The 18,046-nt window shown below is 40.2% G+C and overlaps 2 protein-coding genes across 4 annotated transcripts in view; one reads left to right on the forward strand and one right to left on the reverse strand.

Annotated features, from left to right (window-relative positions):
* LOC146475416 (uncharacterized) overlaps nt 1–5,286 on the forward strand; it is a 31,959-nt gene extending 26,673 nt beyond the window's left edge. Inside the window, exon 19 of the mRNA XM_085116038.1 lies at nt 932–5,286. Coding sequence (XP_084972164.1) covers nt 932–4,601 — 3,670 coding nt within the window. The 3' untranslated portion in view covers nt 4,602–5,286. The remainder of the gene's footprint in view (nt 1–931) is intronic.
* Nucleotides 1–18,046, reverse strand: part of LOC146475415 (tubulin polyglutamylase TTLL7-like) — a 69,251-nt gene that overhangs the window by 41,599 nt on the left and 9,606 nt on the right. The window contains exons 13-26 of one of the 3 annotated variants that reach the window (XR_014865872.1): nt 17,723–17,817; nt 17,496–17,589; nt 17,040–17,087; nt 16,458–16,520; nt 15,814–15,907; nt 15,126–15,178; nt 14,712–14,810; nt 14,078–14,320; nt 13,405–13,539; nt 12,739–12,819; nt 12,027–12,187; nt 11,078–11,126; nt 10,701–10,843; nt 7,976–10,052 (exon numbers count right to left, since the gene is read on the reverse strand). Coding sequence is in view for 2 of the 3 variants with exons in the window: in XM_085115834.1 (XP_084971960.1) it covers nt 9,941–10,052; nt 10,701–10,843; nt 11,078–11,126; nt 12,027–12,187; nt 12,739–12,819; nt 13,405–13,539; nt 14,078–14,320; nt 14,712–14,810; nt 15,126–15,178; nt 15,814–15,907; nt 16,458–16,520; nt 17,040–17,087; nt 17,496–17,589; nt 17,723–17,817 (1,470 nt within the window). In the remaining variant the exon portion in view is untranslated. Of the gene's footprint in view, nt 1–7,957; nt 10,053–10,700; nt 10,844–11,077; nt 11,127–12,026; nt 12,188–12,738; nt 12,820–13,404; nt 13,540–14,077; nt 14,321–14,711; nt 14,811–15,125; nt 15,179–15,813; nt 15,908–16,457; nt 16,521–17,039; nt 17,088–17,495; nt 17,590–17,722; nt 17,818–18,046 lie in introns of those variants that run through there. The other 2 variants (XM_085115834.1, XM_085115835.1) reach the window with 2 other exon arrangements.

Here is an 18,046-nt window from a genome sequence, read left to right on the forward strand (position 1 = left end):
ATTTTGTAATTTTAATTCCCAAAAAAACTTCACTTGCCCATCGGGCAAGTGATGGTTAGAATCAACTAGCGCGATCGCAAAATCCAGTAGCCCCGGACTATCGGACACGAATTTGCACGACGTAGCTGTATATGGCGTGCTTCTATGAACTTTGAATAAAAAAACACGTGATTGTTTTTAATCGGCGCATCAGAATAATCTTATTCAATCTGTAGAGAATAATTTGACAACCATTTTTATAGTACAAGAATGGTTATTTTTCGTTACATAATCGGGCAACGATATAATTTCTTTTAGCTTTCAAGGAAGTTTCCGTAGCCGTCTAAATCTCAATTACTATGTGTCATCTGCATTCACGAGTTGGCTCACAGGAGCCTTTGATTGGCACTATGATCTTCTTTGCCATTTCGCTCCAATTGAAACTTTGTAGAGACGGCGACGCTCCTGCCCCGATTGTGCACATATTATTGTTTTGACGCTATTGTCTGCCCTCGTCTCTCAAAGACTTGGGAAAGACCTTCGCGCTGGTGTTCCGAAATGGGTTTTCAACGTAATTCTTGTGGATTACCATCTCCGGGGCTGAATATGAAAAAAAAAACTTAAACCTATACTAGGTCCAGAGTGAAAGCTGCAAAACCACTTGCTACTAAAAATTTTACGGGCTTTTCTGAAAAAGAGACAATTACACACATTAGTTCCCCTCCCTAACGACAAAGTTTTTCCAGCACTCAGATTTTGGGCGCCACATGACCAGCTGCAACCCGTCGGGGTCTTTTACGAAGTTGCTGTTTTGCTAGATAGGTTTTTCGTATTTCCCTCCTTATTTCTCAATCCAAAACTATCTGGAATTTCAGGGACACAGCTTAAAGTGGATTCAGTTAATTACGTATTTGCTTAATATTTCTTTGCTTATTTATTCATTTTTTCTAAGGGAGCCAATGACGTCATGGATTATGGAGTTATGGATGCGAAATCACGATCAAAGCGAATGGCCAGAGTTGTCCATCCGCCAGAGTGATGATGCCTGCCATGTAACTGATGCAAAGGATCATCCCCCCAAAGAAGACATCGAGAAGATGTGTTCAGAAGGTTTCTTTCTCAAGCATCATTACAAATATGTTGACCAATCGAAACTTAACGTAGAGGAAGAAGACTATCACGCGAGCTGCTCTTCAGAAGGAAGCTTAGATGAATACGAAAGTTGGGACAGGGGCTCAGGATACCACGAGCCTTACAGCGGCCGAAGCTTAAAAAGAAGTGGTGTATCACTGGCTTCATCTAAAGAGTTGACAGGCTATTTATGCTCTAGCGAAAAGGATGATGGGAAGACTGGCAAAAGTAATGTTTCAGAGCCTCATTTACCTCATTTACCCAATGCCAAGATTGATCTTCAAACACCACTGAAATCTAACAACGAGGCATCTGAGATAGAAATAGATGAAATTGTGGAGGATTTCTATGAGGAGCTACCGAACGAATCAGATTATTTAGAACCTGAGGAAACGAAAGGTGACGAAGTTCATGAAAACAAACATCATCTCTGCAATCAAATCAGAACCGAAGCTCTTTTCTACGGTTCATCAGATGTTTCCAAATGCAGTAGATTTCTTCCCACCAAGCAAATTCCGAGGAGTTATAGCACAATCCCTCACAGCCGCGCGGAAGGAACAAACGAAGCACTGTCATCATCCAACGAAAAACCATCCTGCCATTCATATTTTGGTGAAATAGAAGAAGAGTATGAAGAACCATCAAACATTTCACGCCAATCACTCCCTAAGAAAATGCAAAGTGGGAACGATAAAGGCACTAAACATCCCAGCAATGATGTCAAAGGAACAAATGCAGCACTGTCATCATCCGACCCAAAACCAAACATTTCACGCCATTCACTCCCTAAGAAAATGCAATGCGGGAACGACAAAGGCACTAAACATCCCAGCAATGATGTCAAAGGAACAAATGCAGCACTGTCATCATCCGACCCAAAACCATCCTGTCATTCATATTCTGGTGAAATAGAAGAAGAGTATGAAGAACCATCAAACATTTCACGCCAATCACTCCCTAAGAAAATGCAAAGTGGGAACGATAAAGGCACTAAACATCCCAGCAATGATGTCAAAGGAACAAATGCAGCACTGTCATCATCCGACCCAAAACCATCTTGCCATTCATATTCTGGTGAAATAGAAGAAGAGTATGAAGAACTACCAAACATTTCACGCCAATCACTCCCTAAGAAAATGCAAAGCGGGAACGATAAAGGCACTAAACATCCCTGCAATGATGCCACATTCGAAACTCTTTTCTACATTTCTACTGATATTTCTGGCTGTTCTAGGCCTCATGTCATCACCAAAGAGCAGTCAAATAACAACACGCCAAACTTACGAACTCGCAATGAGAAACGAAAAGAAGCTCAATTGGCATCCAATGAAAAACCATCCTGTTCTTCTCCCACTGAACGTATGGAGAAAGAAAGTGATGAAGAGTCAAAGCACGTGCCAAAGCGTTTACTCCCTGTGCAAAGAAATGGTTTTGGTAGTAATGACACAATATTTCTTTCTCACACTACTTCCAGAGATGTTTGTGAGCGCCAAATTTCTCAAGACACCAAGCGTCATACCTTCAGTGAGGTCATAAACGAAACTCTACACTACTCTTCTGCTGATGTTGTTCAGTGCAAAAGACCTCGAAACGACATCTATCAAGCTAGTCATTCTTTCAGAACAGAGAAAGAAGATCCCTATCTCCAACTAAATCAAGAGAAAAGTTCTTTGGTAGAATATCAAACTCTGGACTTCAGCCGGGATCGTCAAAGTAGTTTGCCGCCCGAAGATATGGCCCATTTGAGTGAACACCAAAACAGCTTGGAGCACAACTTGGATGAAGACGATAGTTCCTTGTATGACGATGTTATTGGCTGTATATCAGAAGATAGCACACACTTGGAACAATTTGTCAGAGATAAGACATGTCTCAATGAATACCAAAACAATGCGTACCAATCAGATGAAGACGAAACCTCATCAGTGTACGACGATGTAATTGGTTTCATCACAGACGATAGCACGCGCTTCCAACAATTTTCGAACGGTGACGGTGGTGTAGCTGAATACCAAAACATGGCACAGAAACTGGAAGGAAACGATTGTGCTTCGTACAATAAATCATTGGCCATCACGAAAGGTAACACAGATTCTGGAGGATACCAACACACCGGAAGCAAACTGAATCAAGATGACAGTGCCGTGTACGATAAACTACGGCATGGCAAAGACGACAGTGCACATGTCGGGAAATTCCAAAGTATGACACGCGGCGGACTGCGTTACGGTGGAATAGCTGAATACCAAAACACGGCACAGAAACTGAGCGGAACCGATTGTGCTTCGTACAATAAATCATTGGCCACCACGAAAGATAACACAGATTTAGGAGGATACCAACACACGGAAAGCAAACTTAATCAAGATGACAGTGCCGTGTACGATAAACTACGGCATGGCAAAGACGACATTGCAACTCTCGGGAAATTCCAAAGTATGACACGCGGACTGCGTGACGGTGGTGTAGCTGGATACCAAAACATGGCACAGCAACTGGGCGGAACCGATTGTGCTTCGTACAATAAATCATTGGCCATCACGAAAGATAACACAGATTCAGGAGGATACCAACACACCGCAGGCAAACTGAATCAAGATGACAGTGCCGTGTACGATAAACTACGGCATGGCAAAGACGACAGTGCACATGTCGGGAAATTCCAAAGTATGACACGCGGACTGCGTGACGGTGGTGTAGCTGAATACGAAAACACGGCACAGAAACTGAGCGGAACCGATTGTGCTTCGTTCAATAAATCATTGGCCATCACGAAAGATAATACAGATTCAGGAGGATACCAACACACCGCAAGCAAACTTAATCAAAATGACAGTGCCGTGTACGATAAACTACGGCACGGCAAAGACGACAGTAAACCTCTCGGGAAATTCCAAAGTATGACACGCGGACTGCGTGGAGACGATAGATCTATGTATAAAAATCCAAGGAGTAAAACAGAAGACGAAGCAGAGTATGAAAATACAAAAAATCAGGTTGTGTCACAGAACGAAAAAAACACAACTCACAATTTTGACCTTCAGAGCCACGATGCTGAGCCATTTACGTACCAAAATTTGGAGTACATGCAAACAATTCCTTTCCGTTTATCACACAAGGGAGGACAAACAAGCACAACCCAAGGAACTCAAGCCAAAACGAAGAAGGAATCTCATCCAAGAAACAAGGAAAGTGTGAGAAAGGTTTCAGCGTTACACCACGCAAAACAGCGGGACGAGAATGTGTACGCAAACAGACACACGAAGAATGGAACAAGGCATTCAAGTATTGGAGGCGCTTACAGACATGCGAAGGATGGAACTACGCATTCGAGCATTGGAGGCGCTTACAGGCGGCGAGAAGGCATACGTCTAGACCATGGAGCCACATCAACAGCAGCCAAACACGACATTAGATCACAGCAGAGACATCACTCTACATTCAGCCGGGCTCAGCTAGATGACCCTAATTTAAATGTAATCTATTTCTAATCAGGTGCATTGCATATTGGAGACAACTTATCTTATATCAAGCGAGTCCAATAGTTACTATTGTTTGTTTTGTTTCTCTCGCTCTAGCTGTGCGCTTAAAGTGGTGTACAAGTAATATGGTTAAAATGTTCTTGAGGTGATTCCCTCAAAAAAGAAGTTGTCGTAAAAATTCTCTCAAACTTTTACTGATTGTTTACTAGCATGTTACAGGAAGTAAATAGATAATTGAGGACTTTGTAAAAACGTTATACGTAGAATCCATGAATTTATTGGAACCGAAGCACAAAATGAAGCAGATTTGACCCAAAACTGTTTCTTGTGTGTGTGCTCTCAGTAACGCTATTTTGTGCCCTGGAGTGATGGATAAGCAGTTCTTATTTATAGGATATATTACACTTCCGAGTACAAAAACGTTTTGTATATTTCAAAGGTCAACGAAGAGTAGCTGAATTTAAAAAATAGTACTTACTTGTAGGATATTTTATAATTCGGACTAAAAAGTTCATTGCTTACAAATGTTTTGTATTTTTCAAAGGTCAATGCAATTTTGTGACAGGATGTAGTTTTAAACGTACGTATATTATATTAATGCTCTCCAAACTAATTGGAGGTGAGTTGTTCGTGAATACGATCCTCCAGGTGGTTGGTTTATTAGTTAATATTAGGAATACCTCCCGAGACAAAAGAAATGTCCACAAAATGGCATTTATAGCCGGCATAGAAACGAAACTGTGAAATGTGGAGAACACTGTTTTCACCAAGGCCCCTTATCCTACCATAAAGCAGCAAGCCACAAACAGGTTTGCTTTTTTCACATACATAACTCCAGAATTAACTTCTCTCTTAGCACCGGTGTATATATTTCTTCAACGGAGGACTTTCAGAAATTAAGTCAGTTGTAAATACATGATAGTGCGCAAAAACCCAAAGGGGTTTTACTGCATATTATTTTTGTAGAAAGTATATTTTAGTATTTACAGACGTTTTATTTTATTCAAAGTAGGATGAATTCACAAAGTGTATTTATAATTATATTTTTGTATTATACTAATAAAATTGTACTTACATTATTCAAAAACCTGATTCTCACAAGTGGATGAATCATTCACTGCAATGACTGAACCTTCTTCTAGAATACACTGAATGCACCAGTTGATCTCTGGGAACACTGAGCCCTTCTATCTGGGTGCCCCTGCTAAGGTAAATTGTTTAGAGATTGAACTAAACCGTTTATTTTTTGTTCTTGCATGCTTTTTTTGTCTCAGTGTCTTGAGATGTTGTTACTAAGCAGGTGACAAAAAAAAAGCAGCAAGAAAAAGAAAATAAACAAAGTTATAACAAAAAACAGAAAAACAACAACAACAACAACAACAGCAAACAAACAAAAAATATATATTTGTCCAATATTCTCAATCTTGTTCCTAGAAATCAGCCAACGTGCAAATTAAATCTTAATTTAGAATTTGGTCATATTTTATGATTCAATTTTAGTTTGTAGCGAATCACTGCTATTTTAAGCGGATTTCCTATAATTGACTGTATTTTTTTTTCATTATCCATAATGTTTCGCAATAAAAGGAATTTCCTTAGGAAGATGTATACTTTTTTAGCTTCGCATTTTTTGTTGGAGCCACAATGTAGCGGGATTTTTATACATTTTTACACAGTTCTCCGATAATATCTCAGCACAAACTATGTTTAGTGACGTAGCGTTTGATTTATATGAAGCAAGGCTGTGTTTGCCTTCTTCAGAGACTCTGAAATAGGCTATCGTTTAAAGTAAATTATCAGGTTGGCATTTGTTTGATTTGACCCCATAAACACGAGACATCAACTGTGCCGTCCTTTAATGAACGGTACGCCTCCTCCTCGACTCGAACACTTTAACTCAGCTACGAACAATCTCAAAAGGATTATGGTTAGTGAGATCTGAGAACTTAAGCACAAATTTTGGTGGGGTTTTGAAAGGCAAATGAAAGCTGATCATGAATGTCTTTACACTGCATCTGATGACAAGCCATCGGGAATCTACTCATGGAACTTCAATTCGGTAGACGATCGATAGACACGGTCACTTAAATGTCCTATCTTTTTTTTGTTCGATTTGATTGCCTATTATTTTTTGTTAACGCCAATGATTGGAAAATTCTTGGATTGGTGAAGGGTGTTTCGAAATTACAGATTCAGTGGAATCAGAGGCGTTAATGGGGGAGTCTCTAGGATACCGTTCCAGACCTGATCTCACTAACAACAACTCCTTTTTGGAATGAAAATTAATTTCATTACGAAGAATAAACTGAGCGCCTTTGAGAAAACTAAACACCATAAGAACGGATACAACGTCGCAACTTTATTTAACCCTGCAAACCCTAACAGTGATCATCATCAAATTTCTCCTTGTAATGTCAATGCTTATTCATACCTTAAAGTCATGAGAATTAAGGATATGCATGATCACCTAAGATGAATTTTCTTGATATTTTAATAACTTCTCCCCAGTATTTTCATTAGAAAAGTATGGGAACAAGGAAGGAGAATTTGTTCTTCGAAATTAGGGTTTGAAGGGTTAACAATTATTCCGCTAGCGCACGTTCAACATGAGATGATAGCTGCCTATAATCATCTCATATCCAACAAGCGCGAGTGGAATAATTAATATTGTTTAATTAAAAACAATGAAAGAATATTACTGATTTCGCTTTGCAGGAACAACCAGTAGGCAATTTTAATTGTTGCTATTTCTCAGTCAGGCATGGTATAAATAAACAATAGCCGCCATTTGGCGCGAAAATAAGCTCAGATATTTGTCCGCGGACATTATCTGTTCCAAGAAGCGAACAGTTTTCCTAGAGCGAAGCTCGAGGAAAACTGTGAGCTTCGAGGAGCAGATAATGTCCGAGGACAAATATCTGAGCATATTTTTAAAGCCAAATGGAGGCTATTGTGGTTATAATTTATCCTTCAAATATTTTTTGCAACATGTAGCAACGAGCTTGAGTATTTGAACATTTCGTTTAAGAACAGTTTGCCTTCAAAAACGTTTAGAGCGTATGTTGTTTTCTGATACTGCTTTATCGACCAGCAGGTTTATCTCTTCCTTCTGTCACAAACGCAAACCGTTCCCCCATCCTGACATTAATTTTAATTGTAAACAAGACGCGCCTTGAAGTTTTTGAAATTGGGGAATATCACTTGGGAAAAATCATCGGATATTCCCCAGTTTTACCTGGGGTATATTCGGTCCCGTGAGGCGTTTAGACCAATCGCGTGCGAGCGAAAATATTTGATGGATTATAATGCCTCATATAACATGGCGGCTAAACCAATCAAATCCCTGGAATTGCATTATACAATGATTCAGTTTTTAATGATACCTTTTATTACCTCTTCAAAGCAATAAATATATACATTATATAATTACATCTGTGACAAGGCTAGTATGTTCATCATTATCAAATATTTCTTCTTTATAAATTTACTTATGTACAAGATAGAGTCGAATTAACCATAAAGCCTCAACGATAATTGTCTTCTAATTTCTCGAACATCACAAAATCGTGGGACGAATAAAACAACAAATCGCCCAACATGATAAAATTGCATAAACTTGCCATGAAATAAATTGAGAACGAAGAAAAGGAAAAACAAGAGTTTGATCATCACCTATGCTACAAATTAACGCAGATAAAAAGTTGCGTAAGCACGTGTTAGTTCCACATTTATTTAAAATGCGCACATTTTTCGACATTGCAGGCAGCTACATTGCGAGGCGATACGTCAATTACGAAGAAAAAAGTATAGTGTAAAGCATAGATTACACTGTTATAGTTCGTGCTTATTCTGCGAGCGGCAGCCATTTTGAATAATTTAAGCTCCGCCGTCTATCGCGAAGAATGGGACCAAGTTGAAAGTTTCGGAAATTCTAGAAAGTCTACGACCACACGCCAAGAATACTTAAATGAATAGAGTTTTCCGAACGGTTTTTGAAGGAAATTAAACTCGCTCCCAATCCTCACGTTAGTCGACCACGTAAATTTTTCAAAATGGCCACCACTCGTAGAAAATTTTACTGTTATGTTGTTTTTTTCTTCTAATTGATGTGAGAACTTCCCTGTAGCAATTTAAGCAAGCTTTCGCAACAGAGCAAGTCATTATTACGCCTAACAATTGGAAATACAAAAAATTAAAGAAAAATCTCAAAAACGTTAAACATGGTCGGGAGTCGGACGAATGGTCACGAAGACATCAAGTGCAAGACATTGTTGATGGTTTGCAGGTGACGTCATGGCGGCCATGTTGGTGTACAGGAACAATAATATTTTTCTCCTCTGGGAGTTAACCTTCCTTTTTCTGCAAACTATGTAAACAAATTTTCTTTTGTTTTGTTCACCAACATGGCGACAATGCAAACCACCTATTGCTGCTACTTCACCGTTTGCAAGTTTCTTCCAACCAATTAAATGCTACCTGCGATAGTACATAGCACTATTTTACAGGAGAAAGGCAAGCAAACGCAAAAACTGAAGTTATTGCAATGTAGAAAACATCCTTCAACAATGGTGCGTTAGTTGAAGTAGACTTCACGTCTGCCCCAAAACTTTCTCCCACAACAATTTGAAGAGCGATCATTTACGAGGTAAGCCCTCATTTCGTTCAAAAATGTGATTGATCAGTCATTCTGGCAAACAAGGCTTGAAATGTTGCGATGAACAAATAGCCCATTTTACAGTTGTGTGTTTAGTGACCAGGCGTTGGATTCTAAGCGAGGCTGGGGGTGACCTTGTTTTGATACCGACCTCACTGCTTTTCATATGCAGATCAAGCTGTTCTTATGCTTTGCATTTATCTATGAAAAGCAGTGAGGTCTGTATCAAAACAAGGTCACCCTCAGCCTCGCTTCCAACCCAAGACCAGGTCACTAAGCATACAACTGTAAAATGGCCTATTGACGGGCGAAATGTTTAGTGGCCAAGTGCCACAATCCGCACGAGAGCAAGTTAACCAACAAAGAATGGTGTTTTAAATCAACGAAGCGTAGGGTAAATTGTTTGTATAATCGATGGGAGTCTCGCACGTGGGCATGTCTTAATGTTACAAATAAATAGTCATCTCTATTAAATAGATAACATAACAATCTCAGGAAAAAATCATTTCATCCACGGCCATACACTTCTCTTAGATGTTCTTGGTCTAGATCAACCATCACTGCAACTACAGTTTGGTTTGTTGTCCGGGGTCTCCAGAATGACCCAAAGAGGCCGTCTAGATGCTTGTTATTCAACTCCTTACGTCTGAAGTCTCAATAGTGTGTGACTGCTCCTAGACACATGGAATCCAGCTCACAAGTGCCCTTGAGTCAGTTGAGTTGTTCTATAATACTTTGCCATTCTTGCAGTTAACGCTTGGTGTGATGTAAGGTCTGGAGTCCTTCGTGTAACATCTGGTGTTTGTCTGCGAATTCAACACAAACAGGTCAGCTTTTTTCTTAATGTTAAGGCAGTGTTCAAAAGCACAAAGCAAAAATTCGCCGTTTTGTTTATTGTGTATTTCTGTGATATCAAATCAAGATCAGGGGCGTTACATATTTCCAGCAAATTTTTCCCCTGAGCGTTTTCTCCAACATTCGGTGTTTTGTATCATTCTCAAATTTCTTGCTGCATTCCCGTTTACGACCTTGGGTATTAACCAGAAGAGCTCGGAGACTGGAACACGTCTCCTTCTAAAACTGCAGTCACCCTGGCACTAACAAAAAAAAAAAAAACCCAAAGCAACCTCGTCCACGAGGCCCCTCTCGAAATTCGTAGTGGCGGGTGACGAAGACTCGAAAACACTCCACGAATCGTGTACCAGGGTTTTCGCTGCCGGCCGTTTTGAATTTCGCAAGAAGCCTAGAGACGAGTTGGGAACACTCTGGTCACCTCTGCGAAGAACTCTGGCAAAAATTAATTAATTAATTAATTATTTAGAAAGACATGAAGAAAGAATGGAGAAGCCCGAATCATTCCCCAAGTCCCTTTCAATGTTTCTCGTTCATCCCAGGTGCCTTCGCAGAAAGCTGGTGAGATGTTCTCTTCTTCTCTTTTACGTTGAATAACATACCTTGTGTCAGCGTCTTGAAGCGTCGCTGCTTGAGACGAAATAGAAGCAGCGCCCGCAGCTTTAGCGTCAGCGGCAAATTGATATACAATAAGTAGACAGTCACGACACAGTTGCACAATCCGACGGCAGCAGCTCATTTCAGTCTGAAAATAACAGAACAAAGCACTAGTCAATTATTAGCAGCATAACAGAAGGGAACTACAAGTAACTTTGATATTTTTAAGCTCATATTGGTGTTCTTTTTTGGTGTTTTTCATTACTTTTCGATCAATTTTGGCGTTTTCCTGAAGTTTTGAGGAAATTTAGAAATCCAAGATGGCGGATCTAAGATGGCCGCCATGGCAATCAGAGCATAATTATCATTGATCATAACTTACCACTGACAAAACGTCTGTGCTTTTGCTGAATATTGTCTCCCACGAATTCCTACAAAATAATAACAGCAAAAAGATGTACAGAATGATAAATTTTATCTGGATAAAGTAGCATCTCAAAAAACGAGTGAATGTTCTGGCTCAAAATAAGAGTTTTATTATTATTAACTGGATAACAAAAGTGTTTTAATGCTTTGCATCAAACACAAGGAAGATTGTTTTACACGATTTCCAACACCGAGAGGTGCGTTGAAAAAACCGGATGATGCGAGGCGTATCCAAGTTTTTTAAAACTACCTTTCAGGTGTTTGGAAGTAGGATGAAACACTTGTTCGAGTGTTTAGTATGACAAACGTGCACCAAATTTTACGATAATTAGATCACATACTGTGTTATCAAATCCCTGTCACGGTAGTTATTTCCACTGCTTTCTCTTCATGAATTATTAACGAATTTGAGAAATGTTTGAACATTTTAAGTTGCTTAATATAGCTGTGAAATACTCATGACATTACAAAAGGAGCTACAAAACGGTCATTATCATTTATCGTGAGATTATTGAGCAAAATTTGTCTTTTGCAGGGGCTCACTCCGCATTAAGAACGTGTACTTGGTTGTGGAAAAAGCGAAGCGAAGACATAATCAAGTGTTTCACTTGACAAAATACCACGGTACACGCTGCCTAAATACTTCACGAATCGAGGATCTTCGCCGCCTGCCATTATGAATTTCGCGAGGACACAGAGGGCGAGGTTGTGTAAGGTAAGATCAGTCTTGCAGTCTAACTCGTATTCTCTAGAAGAAACCGTCACGACATGGGGAGGGGGGGAGGGGGTGAGGAGGGAGGGGTGGTTGAGAGGGAGGGAGGCAATTGGTATTAAACTACATTCTGCCTATAGCATTACTACTATAAATCACTAGGGATTAGCATGGAGAGTTTGTATATACGTACCCTAGATTTGAGAAGCAGTTCCATAATCCCTGTCCATGGCTCCATAACAACCGATTGAAAACTCGCGAGAACACACGGCAGAGTCTCAAGTTATCCACCTCAGAGGCACGCCACACGCGCTGCAAAATGACGCGGACGTTTGTTCGTACGATATCCACAACCTGAGGAAGAAAGAGTACTTCGAGATTTCAAAGTGTAAGAGCTGCGTCTATTGCGATAGAAATAGAATGAAATTATTTTATTTCTATCGCATCACATAGGTGCTTCCGGCAGTCCGCGTTGTAGCACTTGAATATCCCCATTGCCGCGACTTTAAAATTCCCACGACCAGCTCTCAGCTGACCTCGTAGCTCAGCTGGTGATCTAATCCAGAAGTCATGGCTTCAAATCCCGCCGAGGTCAAACTAACCATTTCCTTCAGTTCAAGGGGAAAGGCCGGGAAACTGTCTTTAAAAATTCTACAATATTACACAAAACTATCAACAAGAGAATGTGTAGACGACCCTTGTTTCATTAAAGGCGACTCACTTGCAAAAATGTACAGTTTCGGGGTCTAATTTTAAACTAGAGAGAGAGTATACAACTAATCACCTACGTTTGCGAGCTGTTGTGAGATAACCGAGTAGCTAGATCCCATTCAACAACATTTGAAGCCACCAGCTTTAAACAGGAAAAGCAAAAGATGATAAAAAGGAAACACACTCCCTCTTACCTTTCTTCGCTTTATGGAATCAAGTTTCACGAGCCAATAGGACGCCACTCTCGGTTTATGAAATTTCCAATTGTCTTGAATCTAGGAGGGAAGATAAAGTTATAACAATTTGTAGCCGAGCGAAGAACGGATGTTTATCTTTTATTTCTTTTTCACTCTTTTTTTCCCTTTGGCATGACACATGACATGTGACTTTGCTACGGCAAGTTTTGATTCTGAGTTTTTTTTTTATGTTTTACAAGTTTTCATTAGAGTTTTCGTTTTTACTTTTCTACTTTTCCGGTATATTTTAGCAATCCCTTATCGAGTTCTCCGTCACAACTCCTGTTGGAAGAAATCAGATTTTCGTTTTCCAAGAATGTCTCTGTCACTTGAAAAAAAAAAGAGTCTATCCACAGACTTTGTACTCTAAAACGAGGTTGGTAGGGCTAATTAACATAAGTCTACAAGTCAGAACAATAAATCGGCCGCAGTTCACGAATAAGGTCTATGCACTAATGATAAAAAGAGTTTGAAATATTGTGACACCACAGCAAGGGAATGTATTTGCAATTGTTGGTGCGTCCGAAGGTGAAAAATGAAAAATGAAAAATGACATTTTGCCTAGAGTCCAGCCCTCAATGATAGCCCGTAAAAAATCTCCGGCGCCATTTAAGAACAACTTACGCTCTCAAGAATCATTTCAGCTTCCTCGTCCGTTTTGCCCGGAAATTTTATCCTCATGTCAAGCAATGCTTCCAGCGTTCGCCGACTTAGTTCCTCTTCTCTTTCCCGTACAGCTGCATCCAAGAAAGCCGAGTCCTTGGAAAACGAAACAATATTGAGGATTATTTCTTGCGCAGTCAATATTTGGGTTAGCCAACACGACTTCACAAGCGACTGCGTATCAGAATCAGAAGCTCTGGAGAGCATTTGTGCCTCGGAAATGGCTGAATTTCATTTGCATTAATATCGGACGGGAGCATGCCGGGGCTTTCACACAAAGCGCACGATTTTTGCGGCTAGTCTAGAGTGGCCTGAATTCACGGAATAGACTTTATTCATCTTCCCTTGGACTTAATCTGTTTTCGGAATGAATAGAATAGTATCCTCTTCATTCTGCTTCTAAAAGCAAAATAAAAGCACAATGAAGCCTTCACAGCTTACTCAGAAAGCGTGAAATTAAGTTCTTTTGGGTACTGATAATCTATGTATTGTTTTTCCTGAACCGCGAAAAGAACTAAAAGTACCAAGTATTGCTCAACCCGCTGTTTTATCTCTGAGAATAGGGTGCTTAATTGCATCGTTGGTTCACTCATTTACGCATATAAGTAAAAAGAGAAAATGTTGAGCTACTCACTACTACGGGGTTGAATTTCATTGGTGGAGAGGACGATGACGTCACGATCCTCTGTGTGAGGGAGCGCGGTAACATAAAGCTGTGATTGGCTGAGTTTGGCGCCTTTTGAGCCGACGCAGGTCTGATTGAGGTCAGTAGCGATGCTGAAGACGAGACTGGTGGGTTTGAAGAGGCGGAAGAAGAGGATGATGAAGAATCAACTTTGCTGGCGATCGATTTGGCGCTTGGCATAGACGATAGAGGCTAGGAAAGAAAAAGAAAAGGGCAGGAAAGATATTGGTAAGCAAAATACTGCAAAACGTGTCCAAGGAAAACAATTTCAAGATGGTCCAATAGTTATTGTCACTGCAAAGCAATAATAAAATCTACCAATAAAACAACATGATAACAAAAATAATAACGATGACGATGACGAGGTCAGTGATGATGATAATGATGATGAGGATGATGGTGATGATGATGATGATGATGATGATGATGAGTGCATACAAGCCATCCAATGCACAAATGAGGATGCTTGTTTAACAAAATAACCCGTCTCCACGACAGCTCGAACAAACAAGTAACCAAAGAAATTGCTCTAAACGAACGAACGAACGAAAAGAAGAAATCTGTTGATTGTGATGCGTCGTACCTTCGGCCCTTTACTCATTGGGCGGTTTCCAGATTTCATGTCAAATGTTATAGTTTCGTCAGCTTCACACTGCTCTAATAAATCAAGAATTTCCTCTTCCTACAAGAAATAGGAGACATATTGTACCAATTAGACAGAATGGGGGTGGGGTGAGGAGAGATGTGCCCAAGTCCTACCCTATTGGGATATACCCTACTTATGACAAACATCACAAACTGTTTCCTAACCCTAATCTTGACCTAAACACTAGTAATTCTGTCAAACATGTCATACGAAAACGACAAATAATTCTGTCTAATATGCAGTACCCTCTATTTCAAATGAAAGTTACGTGCATATCTGGCGAGGGAGGGGGTGGGCGTTCACCTTTCATTATTAATCACTCTCGCACACAATTAAAACATTTACACCTACCCTGAGAGTGCTAAATGGTTGATTGCCGTCCTTCTGAAGAGATGCAGCTCTCCCTTAAAAAGATAAGCCAATCAATCAACTACCACATTCATAATGCTTACTATTACTAGAAATGGGCCATACAGCAGCCTCGTGACCAGTGTCTTCGCGATATTCAAAATGGCGGACAGCGGCGAAGACTGGGACACGCTGTATTTAATCATGTGACAGGCACTTGATTTTCGTCTTCATACACTTTTTCCAGGATCAAATTTGGCTGCATAATTGATACCAAATTGATCTCAGAAAAAGTGTAACGAAGACGGAAATCAAGTGTTTGTCACGTGATAAAATACTCCGCGGGTCTTCGCCGCTGTCCGCCATGTTGCATTGAAAATCGTACGGAGACTCAGTCTGGGCCGGGAGTGGGGACGAGGTTGACCAGCAGTCCTTCTGACAAGAAAGCTCGCGAGGACGTTTGAAATTCCAACAGCTTTTGGAATTATCGCAGCTACCCAACACTTAGAGCTTAGTGCAAACCGCAGGATTTTACACAAAGCCAAGTGGGAAATAGTAAATTCGTCTTCTTTTTTCCTCTATTTTCACTTTCTTTAGATTTGAAAAGTAAGACGACGTGGAAATATATGTCCTTTCACCGAATACTTTTTTGGGAATAAATACATGTATTGTTAAGTTCGTAAACACCAACCTGACAAAAAAAGTTTGAAGGCATCAGCTAAGAGACCGTTGTACTTTTCTCGTCTTGTTTTGTCTTCCGGAGGGTAAATCCTTCGGAAATTTCCCTATATTTAGAAAAGAGATAGTAACTAGATAATTCAACTCGCTTATGTGAGCAAGTCACTGGAGGTATAGTGGTGCATGCAATTGTTAGCCCGTCGGACGGTGGTTCGAGGCTTAGTTGGTCTCTTCATTGCTGTGTTATTTCCTGACAAAACTTTGCTCCACATTGTCTGTCTTCACCCAGGTGTATACATGGGTACCAGCGACACAGTGCTGGGGGTAACTTTGCCTCCTATCCAGGGGTACAGAAACCGGATTTAGATTAAGCTCCGGCTGTGTGGGTCACTAAGGCTCGTAGTGCGACTTTATCTTTTATGGGAAATTTTTGGCCAACTTCCCACGAAATTCGATGAGCAAATACAAATGCCATGGCTGCAAAGGCCTGAGGACAAAATCGGATTTATCGAAAAAGGTAAATTTGGCGAGAATGACAGATTTGAAACTTCAGGCAAAGTCTTAAGTCTATGCCATGCTAGGCAATCCTGCTTTCGACTTGCATTGCTTCTCGAAATTTCGCTAAGACACAACAGCAAACTTTAGAGGTCTACATACCATGTTCATATTCTCAAATTCCTCCCTTGCAGCCTCTCGTCTTATCTGTATGAGCCTGTCTTTCTGTAGTAATAGAAAACGAACAACGACGACTGTTACCAAGGAGAATTTAATTCCCGCGGGACGAGCCCAAAAGGAGGAAAGAACAATTCAGTGAGGATCCCCTCATCTCTCATTACTGCGTCAGCCAGTGCGGGCTTCAAACACATTTCTTTGCCCACCAGTCAGTGGGAACTCTCTGCTTTATAATAATAATTTAATAATTTACCAATTTATATAGCGCGTATTTACATGTGCTGATCAATAGCGCTTTACAATCATAAGTTTAAAAGAAAACGAAAATACATTACCGTGAGAATAAAATAAACTAAGTTACAAACTATAAAATTACTTCTTATTCAAAGTTTCCAACTTTCTATCCCTTAAAATGCCCCCTTTCCTGCTTGTCCTATCGTTTGTGCTACTGCATTGCGGGCTTCAAACAAACCTGATTTCCCTCCAAGAAGTATCATTTGTGCAGTGCTCGAAACTGTACTGTTCGCCCATAGAGCAGCCGAACAACCAACGTTAACAAAAACTCACCAGTTCCGTTCGTCGTTTGTTTAAAATCATCTTCTTCTTTTCTAGTTCCTAAGGAAACAGAATATAAAAAATAAGAATTCCCCAAACTAAGTAACCAATAACCATTTGCATAACTGGCTTTAAACAGGAGCCTAAGACTGGGCCTCTATCCGTATTCATTCCTTGAGTCACTCCTTTCCCCAAAAAGTACGACGGATGACAATCTCATTGCTCTTCTTTGATTGGGTATATGAACTGTGAGGCGTTCCAAAGGTCCCCTAAGACCCGTTCTAAAAATTGATATACCCGGAAAAGGCTTGACTCAGAGGCTTTATATGAGAGATGGAGGCTCCGGATCAAGGACTCCTGCCTTAAAATATAATAGTTGGCGTGACTGTAAAATAGTAGGGTAGGGCGACCTTCGCCGGCTTGCCAGCAATTTTTGGATAAACCGCACGATTCCTAGTTCCCACTTACCGACATAGAATACTCGCTCCTTTTCGGCTGCATGAACAATCTTTTTTGAGCTTCCGCCTTCTCTGCCGCTATGCCTCGTCTTTTGTCGCTGGCCCTGGTAAAGTAAAAATTAAGTTCACCAAATTGTTCAGTTCTCGTCGTCTTTATCTTAGCTACACTTGACCATTTAAGTCTTGACTTAAACTTGACTAGTATACACAACAGAACAAACGACATCTTTTGTGTACCTGATATTTAGTAAATTGAATGTATCAGTTAACGCCCCTCCTTTGATGTCACTGTCCAGTTTGGTATCAGTGCCAAAGCTTGGCGCACGATTAACCTGTAGGCAATAAAGTTTAATCAGATAATTTAAATTACTTTAGGATGATTTAAACAAAAAAAAAATTGTTACCGAATTCAGCTTAGCTAAATTTATAACAGAGACGGGTGTTTTCATTCGGAAGAGTTTTTGTCAGTGTCTTTTAACACGTATGTTGGACAGATAACTAGACGGGGATTGGACAAAAAATAACTCAAAACCACCACGAAAAATTGGATCGATCAACAAG

This window comes from Pavona decussata, unplaced genomic scaffold (genome assembly GCF_977016875.1).
Source record: "Pavona decussata unplaced genomic scaffold, jaPavDecu1.1 SCAFFOLD_84, whole genome shotgun sequence".
NCBI classification, from domain to species: Eukaryota; Metazoa; Cnidaria; class Anthozoa; order Scleractinia; family Agariciidae; genus Pavona; species Pavona decussata.